This window comes from Hemicordylus capensis, chromosome 1 (assembly GCF_027244095.1).
Source record: "Hemicordylus capensis ecotype Gifberg chromosome 1, rHemCap1.1.pri, whole genome shotgun sequence".
Taxonomy (NCBI): domain Eukaryota; kingdom Metazoa; phylum Chordata; class Lepidosauria; order Squamata; family Cordylidae; genus Hemicordylus; species Hemicordylus capensis.
Window position 1 is genome coordinate 122911401 of NC_069657.1, and position 12148 is coordinate 122923548.

At 41.9% G+C, this 12148-nt stretch overlaps 1 protein-coding gene across 20 annotated transcripts in view; it reads right to left on the minus strand.

Annotated features, from left to right (window-relative positions):
- SOX6 (SRY-box transcription factor 6) overlaps positions 1 to 12148 on the minus strand; it is a 676724-nt gene that overhangs the window by 152508 nt on the left and 512068 nt on the right. For all 20 annotated transcript variants that reach the window (XM_053252042.1, XM_053251996.1, XM_053251998.1 and 17 more), the window contains one exon: positions 2185 to 2264. In XM_053252042.1, coding sequence (XP_053108017.1) covers positions 2185 to 2264 — 80 coding nt within the window. The remainder of the gene's footprint in view (positions 1 to 2184; positions 2265 to 12148) is intronic.

Genomic DNA, 12148 nt, shown 5'->3' on the forward strand with positions numbered 1-12148 from the left:
TAAAGGGCAACAAGAGCTATTGCTCTGTAAGAGCAATCTATGAAGGGAATCTAACCTTTAGGGATGGTTCATAGTTCAGCAGTGAAGCATATGCTTTGCATTCACATGATCCCAGGTTCAACCATTCCAATTAATAAAGACTGCCATCAGGTTGCAAGACGGTGTGGGGGATCCCTACCTGAAACTTTAAAGACCTGCTCACAATCAGTGTAGACAATATTTGGCTAGATGGATCAATGGTCTTAGTCAGGATAAGGCACTTTTGCATGCTTTTTATCCTGCTGGGATTCCTCAGAGGAATTACCACTGAAGCTCCTGGCATTTAAAAAGGAACTGAAGAAGGAATACAGTATTCTTTTTCCATCTATAGAAAGCTTTAAAGCTAAAAATGGAGAAGTAGAAGCCTCATATGATGGCCGTGTAATGCAGAACTGTGTTACAGATGTAACGTGGAACTGCGGGTCCAATCAACCCATGGTTTCACAGCCCCCTCCCCCTGGCTTCCTTCTTTGATGAAGGACAGCCTGCATAGCCAATAGCAGCTGGAGTGATGGAGGAGCTTCCTCCCTCAGTTCTAGCTGGGGGAAGGCTAACAGTGGTGCCAGCGTTCAGATGTAATGCTGGCACCGCTAAACTGGAGGCAGAGGTGGAGAAACCAAGAGGTAACCGAAGGTACAAAACACAGTTCAGGGACGGAAACCGCAGGTCCTATTTTTTGCTTTAACGGTGGTTTCCTGCATTGCGACATGAAGTTAGTGAAACCAGAGCTGAAGGGACCTCCAGTTTTGTATTATCTGCAAATGCGGCCAAAATATGTTTCTGGGTGGTTTTTTAAAGTGGTTTTTTTTAGAGTGGATCAAATATTTGAATGTAGGGTGGGAGGGTTGTTGCTATTCAATATGCGGAAGCATACGAACGTTCAGTCCCCCTCTCTTACAATCTGAAATGGTCCAGCACAGCAACAATTACATGAGACTGGGCTTCTGCTTGTCTGCTTTTCAATGCTTAGTCAGCTAGGGTTGGACCACAGAGAAAGAGTCCTAGGAGATGGAGTCTTCTCCATACAGTCCTAGGCATTGCTTTGGAAAGGTTTCTTGTTATGTGGCCTCCCTGGCTGACTGTCCATATGGTACTACTTGGACAAGAACAACAACAGGACTGAAAAATACAGTGTATTTTTAAGTATATGCACAGCAGAGACTCACTAGTTCACTGTAGTATAAGTAGTCTGCAAAAAACAAATGCCCTGATAAGTCTATTTGCCTCTTGGGTACCACAGCAATGTTTGCTGCTAACACAACTACTCTTTTGGTTGATAATAGTTATGAGACATATAAGCCGTATCATTTAAAAGTCCAAAAGCTAAACCTCTAGTGTTATGACTAAACACACCCCCTTTATAAGCTTTTGACTGCTACTTCATTATTTGACACTATTGTGCCTTTTCTTGGGGAATATTAAAGAGCTATATAATAAATTGGAGTGTAAATCATTTTCACACAACATTTAGTTCCCCCTATGACAAAAATAAATAAATGACCTAGCAAGGGACCAAACTCAGACTCCTGATGGCTGCTGGCATCCAACCAACTTAACGCATGGAAAGACTGAGATTCCATAAATACAGAAGCTGCAAGTGTGCAGTTTATGAAACAGTCATCACCCAGCCCAAAAGAAAAGATAAAATACATTTATTTAGACACCCAGTATGAGCAGCAAATCTACATGGGCACACTTGGAAGAAGCTGGACAGAAATAAAATGTTTTGAACATGTTTAGTCTGGGAAATAAAATTAGATACTTATAACCCCTATACATACACACACACACACACACACACACACACCGCACTTTTGAATATTTATTGATTCAGATAAAGAGTTAATACACACATTACATTCTTCTATTGTAATCAATGGGATATCCAAGTGCTTACTGTGGACTGAATTGTGCCCCAATTATTGAACTGTTGTTACAAAATACAAAGTTAGCTGTATTTACCAGCATCAAGCTGATAGCATGCTTTTCTGTTTGCAGCATGGTAAGTATATAAGGTGTTAATCCTTCTGGGGCTGTGCTTAAAAAATTACTTAACATTCGAGCCGTTACTTAGCATACAGCTGGTTAGCAGTTTTCCACTAAAGCATTGGCTTTGAGCCCACATATTTTTGTTCTGGCACATACCTGGAGCTGTAAAGGGCTGAGTCCAGAAGCAGCAGCAGCTGCCATTGTTGACGGAATGAACTGCACAGGATAGTTATCACCTGTCGAGGAGAACAATGCATACAGGTTTAGACAATGAGCAGAGAATAGCAGCAGACAAGTACAAACAGGGCCTGTGCTCCAAAACACTGCTCTAAGCCTAAACATCTGCAAAAACAAAAGGAGGTTGCTGGGCACAGACTTGCAGTTCTACCTTGGAACATCAGCTCCACAGATCGCTAGTAGGCAAACTGGCAAAACATAAAATGCAATGTAGAGACCCAAGCATGCTTGCTCCCTCTCATTACAAATCTCAAAGCACGGCAGCTTGAAAAACAAAACAAAAAATGGAATAATTGCATGTTTAGAAATATTTCAGGTGGTACATGACACAAAGATATGTGAAGGCCCAGCCTTGTCAGGTGCTGAACATCTCTTGAACGTGGGACTTCTTTTGTTGTACTTCTTCTTATGGCTAGCAGATGAATAAAGTGGAGGTTAAATGATTTCAATAAATTCTTTTGAGAAACCTTGAAGGAAATGAATATATTCTTTAAGGCAGTGTAACTCAGTGCTTTTGAACTCAGGCCCCCCTCACTGATGCGTGAAAGGCTGTGTGGACTGGGGTTATGGCCCCATGCCGGCATTAGAACAGTATATGATTCTTAATCCCTCTTAAAGCACAGAGAAACACCTTAAAAACAACGTAGGAGTTCTTTCTAAACATCCTTTGATGATGCCGCAGTGAGAATACAAATGCCCACAAATACAAATCCAGTGTGGATCAGTGTTGACAAACATTTCTCACTCCCCATACAAGAATTAGTGTCCATCTTGAACAAAATGGTAGTGTAGGCCCAAGTACTTATGCCATGAGGTCAGGTCTCCATAAAGGGCAAGAAAGCAAGTGGGCCATGTAGACCCATACCTGTGATTAAACTGGGAAGTGAAACTGCACCCAGCGGTCTTGCACTTTAGATGAAGCTAAATTGCCAAATGGAGTAAACAAGAGCCATAGGGCAAAGGAATGTCTGAGGGCACCACACCCTAATGTATATAGAGCAACTCTGATAGACTAATGGAATTTAGCCTCTGAGAGCCTTTTGCTTTGTGCTTCCAACCGAACAGTGCTGATTCACCTCTGATCCAACCGAACAGTGCCGATTCATCTCCCCTACCCCCCTACACAATAAAACATTATTATAGGTCATTCTGCACAAGACTGGCCTGGAACTCCTTCCTGTCCTAAGTCTGAATTGTTAGGGTGCCTTCAACAGTGGGCTGGGCAAAGAAACACTGGTCAAGACTTCCTTGAAGAAAAGCCAGCCTTGTTTTCCCTGTTGGCACACAATGTGCATCAGCCCTGACAGAACCCAGTGCTAGTCTGGCAGATGGTGGCATTGGATTTTTGGAACAAAGGTGTATTTGCAACATTATTGCCTCAACAGTGAAAGTCATTGCTGTGGAGTGGAACTCAAGATCTCCTCATCCCCTTCTTCTTCATTCTGAAGGCAGCAGATTAAGAAGTAGGGGTGTGCACGGAACCGCAGAGTTGCGGTCCGGCACTGAAGTGGGGGTTCCATTAAGGGCAGGGGGGGTTTACTTACCCCTCCCACTGCTTTCCACCTTTGGTGCTGTATTTTCTGTAGCAATGGGGCGGCATGATACCTCCCTGCCGCCCCTTTCCCCGCTTGACTGCAAAAGGCTTTAAGAAGCCTTTTGCGTGCGCACGCACAAATATGATCTTTGTGCGTGTGCGCAGCTTTTGCAGTCAAGCGGGGAAAGGGGTGGCAGGGAAGTATCCTGCCACCTCATTGCTACAGGAGGCACGCAGTCAAGCGGGGAAAGGGGCGGCAGGGAGGTATCCTGCCGCCCCATTGCTACAGAAAATACGGTGCCAAAGGTGGAAAGCAGCGGGAGGGGTAAGTAAACCCTCCCCCACCCTTAATGGAACCCCCCACCAAAATCCATCCGAACCCAAACAGCCCGGACCCGGACCGGTCCGGAGGCCTGTAGAATGGCCTCCGGAGCGGTCTGGGCACATCACTATTAAGAAGAGGTATAAAATGACTGTTTCTTTCTCTTCCCTTCCCCCACCCCGTCACTACTTTTATGCTTTCAGTTTGCCTGCCAACAGCCTGAGCTCATCAGATTCTGCTTCACCTCCTACTTCTCAGAACAGCCTTCAAATCCTGTTAGTTTAGTCAATATTCAAGCCGGTATATTTTGTGTGTGCTGTTAACAATTCTAATTTCTTTCTTTTGAAAAGTCCTTGTCACTTAACTCTGTTTGCCTCTCTGTGGTACTCTTAGACAATATACCACTATCTAAACCTGATCCAAAGTTACTCAGATGTTAGTTTGGTGCTAATAATTCTGGATTATTCCAGCAGTGGTTAACTGGCTGCTTCCCTGACTGGTCAGAGTCAACTGTGGTAGGGTAAAGGGTTTCCCCTAGCATTCAGGTAATTCCCCGGCTTCAAAGTATAAGTTTCTTGAGCCAGCTGGTTTCCCAATTCTGGACACAACACAAATGATGCATACATGTATAGGAATTTTGTGCTAATTTCATTCTTTAATAAATCAGTTTTCCCTCACAGCCTTGCCTGGCCAAGGCTTGGCTGTTGGGATGGATCCAGTGTTCCCTCTAACAGGGATTCCCAGATGTTGTTGTCTACAACTCCCATAATTCCGAGGCAAAAGCCATTGCAGCTAGGGATTCAGGGAGTTGTAGTCAACATCTGGGAATCCTTGTTAGAGGGAACACTGGATGGATCCAGTCCTAGTTGGGGGATTCTGACTTAGAGGCATTCAGTCACAATCCCACATATGTATAGCACATGGGTCCAAGCAAGCAAGGTAGTATCAGTGAGCTACTTCTGCCAGGTAGCAATAAATCCTGCCATTGACCTGGCTTGTAGTGAAGGAAAGTACCACATGCTTAGTCCTCTCTAGATCTTTGCCCTTCTTCTCCAGGTAGCCCATGCCCCTAAACACCACACCGTTTGAAAAACACTGCTTTAAGGACACCCATCTTATCCAACTTCCAAGAGGTGGCTGTGCTTTGCTGTGAAGAAGCAAAAACAACAAAGAAGCTTGTGGCACCTTAAAACTTAACAGATTTATTGTAGCATAAGCTTTCACAGAGCACAATGCACTTCTTCAGATGCATGAAGTGTAATCCTCAGTAGGGTCAGGATAATATACAGAGGTATTTAAAAAAATGAAAACAGAGTCACATGCAGACCCCTTCTGGATCTGTAATAGGAACAACCTCTAACAGTTATAGTACAATGGAATATAAAACATAGTATATATGGTCTATCTATCTATCTATCCACACTATATAACTATGTGTATTGTATAGTGGCACAGTAGTAGCAGTAGTAGGAACAGGAACAGCCTTTTAGAAAATAGACCAAACCCACAAGGGAAATGACAGAACACCACTGGGAAAGCTGTCACCAACAGGTCTCAGCCAAAACCGCTAATTGTCAGTGACCTACAGCACATGCTCAATGGTATACATCTCTCTCACATACCTTGGGTGAAAGGCCCATCACTGAAATGTTACAAATAGCCTCCTAATCTTAAAAGGGTGTTCATTAACAGCAATTAAGTATGTGAAAGAGTCACAAATGACTAAGCCCTACCACAAACCCTGATGCCAACTTATCCCCATATCCACTCAGGGTAAAATCATTAGAGAATCCAGTCTGAATCAGCTATACTTTTAGAGACTCATTCACTTGCTCATCCTCCAATGTGATATATGCTATTGTCTGCCAAGAGGGACCTTCTTCTGACTACATATGACATAACAGGCCAGTCTTTATACCAAAGAATAAATGGACACCGATCTGACATCAGAAATTGCAACATTCAGAAACAAAACAAATAAAAGGAAAGGAAGTTGAGGCAGAGGTAAACGGAGGAATATTATGTGCCATTCCATTCACACAGACTTTGTTTCAGTGGGCATGAGAGGGATGGGCAAGGCCATAGAAGGCTTTGAAGGTAAAGATGCAGAGGTTGTGTTGGATCCAGGAGCAGTCAGGAAGCCATCGGAGAGGGATGTCAAACAGTCAGAGCAACAACAAAGGGGGATCATTTTGGCAGCAGAGTACTGCATAGATGTGAGAGGAATGAGGTGCAACAATGGAAGGTAGGAAGAAAATAGAGGAGAAGGCTGCAGTAGTCAAGGCAAGAGATTACCAGCGCAAAAGAGAGAGGATGGGCCATATTTTTGTAATGTTGTATAGACAGAAGCAAGATGATTGTCAACAGACTGAATTCATGGAACAAAACAGAGAGAGGGGAGTCAAAACAAGACTTTCTGACTGTTCAACACAGTGGGTGGTAACATTTTCAGTGGATAAGGAGAGTTTGGGAGACGAGAAGTTCTGTAATGGAAATACTGAGATCAAGACAATGTTGAAGTGCCCAAGAAATCTCAAGACAGGCAGTTGGAAGTGGGAGACTGGATAGAGGAAAAAGGTTCTGGGTTAGAGAGGCAGAGAGTTGAGCAGCATAGAGCCAGTAGTGAAATCTGGTGAGGTCATCCAAAGACACTGGCCAACATGTTCTGCAGCATGACACGGACAGTTAAGAGCTGCCTGTGCTGAGGCAGGTGCCTAAGGAACTGCCACCAGCCTTATACTTTTGCCCAAGAGCACAAATACATAAACTAGCAGGTTCACATGGAAACAATCTAAATAGCACTCCCAAAGCCTCTTGTGCAAAGCACAAGTGGTTCCTTGGGAGCCCTCAGCAGCATGGGTGGCTCATAACTGCCCATATTATGCTGTGGAACATGTCAGCCAGTGTGTAAAGAGAGAATAGCAAAGGACCACAGAAGATCCCTTAGGGACTGCAACAGAAAGAGGGAAAGCAGCAAAAGATTTTCTTCCAAAGGTAATATTGAAAGAATTATTAGACAGGTAGGAAGAGAACTATTTGAGACAGGAGCACAGAAACCTAGAGCATAAAGGGAGCCAAGCAAGAGAGAGTGTATAACTCTACCGGCAGCAAATAGGACAAGGACTGAATTCAGATGCCCTACTTCAGTCCTGAATATTGCTGTACGTTTAAGGTGTTGCTACCAAGAAGCCCCTAAAATGTGAAGTTGCTGTGTGAACTTGGTTGCTAAAAGACAGAGGCTGATATCCAAACTGAACTACTCATGACTAGTCCCACAGAAAGTAATGGTCCAAATCATAACTAAATTGTTCCATTGCTTTCAATGGGATTACATAGGAGTAATTTAGTCTGGCTGCCAGCCATTATCTTTTCACATTACAGTATAGCATTCATTAGGCATTAAGCTTGAAATCCAGTCCCTGAAATCACTATAGCAATCTTCCACAAAACAGAAAGCTGCGGGAGGGGTGAGCTTAAACATAGAACTTGCAATTAAAAAAACCTAGTGATTGATAAATTACACAATAACTATGATTTAATAGAGTATCACTTTGGCTTCTTATTTAAAGTCAGTGTTATGTATTATCTCTAGGCTATGTTTTAATAAGCTGCTCCTCTGCACATTTTTGACATTTATAATAATCAAGCTGTTTTGCATCAACTTTTTCACATTGTACATAGAATGTAATAATGTGGGAGCAGTATAAAAGGATCCAGAATAATTCAGTCAAGGAATAGTGAGTTTCCCCTGTGCACATACAACTAGCCCAATTCTCAAACATATAGTAACACCCCAAATTCTCAGGAACACATTCTTTCTTCTCATCACCCGAATTGCTACCGTACTCAGACAAGCTCAGAGTAAATGTTAAGTTGCTTTCACTTTTTAAACAAATTAATAGCGAGTTCCTAATCCACAAGGTCTTTCTGCATCATATCCATAATACCTCATCAGACCATTGAGCACAGTATGCGCCTGTACACAGTCCACTAACAATTGGCTTCTGATTGCATATGGAGCGCTGCTACAATGCCTTCACTAACACTACATTGTGCTGGTGTCCTATGGAGTAATGTTCATAAAATCTGATTTCATTCCTCCCTTTTCTATGAGGTTGATTTTAGCTTGTAGTGGGCTCTTGTTTTTAAATAAATAAATTGCTTACAGTATAAAACTCTTGTCTCTTTATGGTTAGATAATTTGGCTTATCTTCTTTCAAGGCTAAACAAAATTATCTGAATATAGAGTATTCTCATCAAAAGTTAAATAATGTTTCTTTGGTAAATAGATAAGTTTAAAAAAAGAAATCACAAAGATATTGAATTAATGATGCTTTAAATAGGAGAAAAATAAGCATTCAAGCTATAAGCATGGACTGTATTGCTGAATATTTCCAAGGCATTCTTTCTTTAAATATCATGAATTATTCATCCACACAGCAATCCTCTCCCCCACCATCTCCCTCTTTTGTAAGTTCAATACCAGTTGCTTTATTTGTACTAAAACATTTTCCATGTCAAACATATATTAAAAAAAAAAAATCAAACTCAAAGAATTCCCTGTGGCACTCCTTTCTCACAGCTGTCATGCTTCTATGGTTTGAAATAGCTTGGAATATGAACACGGACACACACACACACACACACACACACACACACACACACACACACACGTGAGTTAATTTATTAGTGTCTTTACCACACCCTGTAGTGTTCTCTGGCTCACCTGCTGGTTATAGTGTTCCTTTTTGCTGATGACAAGCTTATTTTCATTTCTTGTGTTTTCCCCCAACCCACATCATGAAGTTGGCCCTTCTAGGATTATAGCTGAGCATTTAAAAGTGAACAGTATGTGATTAATATAATCCCACAGCATTATTATATAATAGCATTAACCTGAGAACAAAGCCTGACACTTCATACCAATGGAATGTTTTGCTGACAGTAGTAAAACTAAAGCAGGGTCACGTTTCTTGTGGGGAGGGGCAAGGGCTGAGGGGAGGGAAAGATGGCAAAAGTTTGAATTTTTAATTACAGAAGATGCACATTTCCCCTTCTAATTTTCTCAGCACAGGAATGGATCAAGGAGCGTCTCAGTAGCTGTCTTGGCAATCTATCAGTCAACATGTTGTAGCAATTTTTTTCAAATTTGTTTCTGGATTTGGAATGCTTGCGTGAGGACCTGTTCTTTTTTAATTTTATGAAGATAGACAAAACAAGTCAGAACAGGTTCCTTGTAGGTATAAGTGTGTGCTAGTCTTGATTACTGGAAGAATGGCTCAAGGAAAAAACAACAACCCCTCATCATGCCTTGTTTTGCAAACTAGCCTCCTCAACTCTCCTGCCCTGCTGATTGTCTATTTTTGGTGTTTCTGTTGTTTGCATATACATTGGTACACACAAGTTTCAGGATGATTTGCAAACTTCTGTTTCATTTGTCAAATTGGCCAATGTTTTAAAAACAATTGCAACTGGTTGTACAAACAAATGTCCAAAGCAAAGAGAGTTTCTATGATTTTGAAAAATAAGGGTTTCCCCTACTAACTGAACAAAGAGGCACCTTTTAAAAGTGGTGATTCTCTTTATTTAGCTGGGGAAGAACAAGTGGCTCTATCCATCCCCAGCACAGCATCCCTCCCTTGACTGTTGCTGGTGTCCAATGGTCCCTCTAATTTTTTTCATCTCTGTGCGGAATAGGTTTTGTTCGGTACGGCAGTATCAAGGCACTGTGTGTGCACATGGATTCAGAGTGGGACCTTCTTAATTCAACCTGAGAGGGATCTAAAATTAAGTGAATGGACATCAGAAAACTTGTGAGCGCACACACGTGTGCACACCTTAGAGGGAACAGTGCTGGTGTTTCTTTTAAGCCTACTTTCCAGTAATCTCATGAGATCAGCAGGCATTCTGTGTGTCTGTTTGTCCATCCGTGTGTCCCCAGCTATCAACTTTGCAACACCTGGACCAATATGAAACAAATCTGGTACAGTTGTAGGGACACATAGGGACACCTCAACGGCGTAGTTTGTGATGATGTCATCCACCCCGATTCAAGAGGGCAGACACATAAACTTATGAGGAGCAAGTGGGCTAACTTGTGAACCGCCTAACCGATTTGAACCAAATTTGCTACAGCTGTAGGGACACATGGAGTGCCCCAATGGCATAGTCTGTGATTATGTCATCCATCCCAATCAAAGATTATTATTATTATTAATTTGATTTCTATACTGCCCTTCCAAAAATGGCTCCAGGTGGTTTACACAGAGAAATAATAAATAAATAAGATGGCTCCCTGTCCCCAAAGGGCTCACATTCTAAAAAGAAACACAAGATAGACACCAGCAACAGTCACTGGAAGTACTGTGCAGGGGGTGTATAGGGCCAGTTACTCTCCCCCTGCTAAATAAAGAGAATCACCACGGTAAAAGGTGCCTCTTTGCCCAGTTAGCAAGATGGTGGATGTGTGAACATTTGAGGAACAAGAGCTCTAACTTGTGGACCACCTAACCAATTTGAACCAATTTAGTCCAGTTGTAGGAATAGGGAAAGGAAAGTAGGCAGATTAGTTCTTACTAGAACTTCTTTTAGACTGTGAGCCCTTTGGGGACAGGAGGCTGTTTTATCTATCTATTTATATAAACCACTTTAGAAACTTTTGTTGGAAAATGGAGTATAAATATTTGTCATATTTGTATTTGTATTATATTGTGTATTTCTTGCCGGAAAAGCTGGAAACCCATCTGTAGAAGATCATATATGATGATCCTACACAAAAGCTTCTTGCTTTATGCACACAAGTCACAATTGACTATCACATGTACACTCACTTTAAAAATAAGTCAATTTCATTTTCATTGTGTTTCCTAAGTAATATTGATACTAATTAAGGGAAATTGCCCCAGAACGCTGCATAGAATGTGCTAGAATCATAGCAAAACACTGAGAAGAATAGCTCTGCTTTTCGACAAACTCTACATGCTTTACAATTTGTTTACAAGTGACACAAAATAGGGATTGCACAGAACGATATTGCATTCCATTCTGAGGTCAGAACAGACCATCAGAACAAGTGGTCAAACCCGTTGTTCTGACAGAAGGAGCTCAGAACATTCAAAACATTCCAACTTGGAATGGAATCATTCCAAGCTTGGAACCCTTCTTCTGAAACACTTCAACACTTGGAGCACTTGAAACAGCCTGTTTCAAGTTGGAAAATTTCTGAGCTCAGAATGTTCTGCACATCCCAAATTTTAGATATTAAATTTGAGCTGCTACATAGCTCAGATCTAAGAACCTGCAAGAAGAATAAGCAGGATAATAGATCTGAACTAGATACTCTCTGCTTTAGCAAACTGTTTAATACATCTTTAAACAGTGTTTATTAGCAAGAATGGGATTATTTTTCCAAAAAGAGCAAAATAACAATTCAATCTAGTATTCTGTCTTAGAGAATAACAAAAAGAACATAAAAACGTAAGAACAGCTCCGCTGGATAAGGCCCAGGGCCTATCTAGTCCAGCATTCTGTTTCACACAGTGGCCCACCAGATGGCTCTGGGGAGCCCACAGGCAAGAAGTTAGGGCATGCCCTCACTCCTTCTGCTGCTCCCCTGCAATTGGTATTGAGAGACATCATGCCTCTGAGTCTGGATGTGGCCCACAGCCACTAGACATTGATAGACCTGTCCTCCATGAATTTGTCTAAGGCCCCCTTTGAAGCCTCCAAACTATTGGCCATCACCACATCCCATGGCAAAGAATTGCATAGATTAATTATGTACTGTGTGAAAAAGTACTTCCTCTTGTCAGTCCTAAATTTCCCGACCTCCAGTTTCATGGGATGACCCCTGGTTCTAGAGAGAGAGAGAAAGTTCTCCCTGTCCATTCTGTCCACTCCATGCATAATTTTACACACCTCTATCATGTCTCCTCTTATTTGCCTCTTTTCCAAAGTAAAGAGCCTCAGATGCTGTAGCCTAGCCTCATAAGAAAGGTGGCTCCAGGCCCCTAAACATCTTGGTTGCC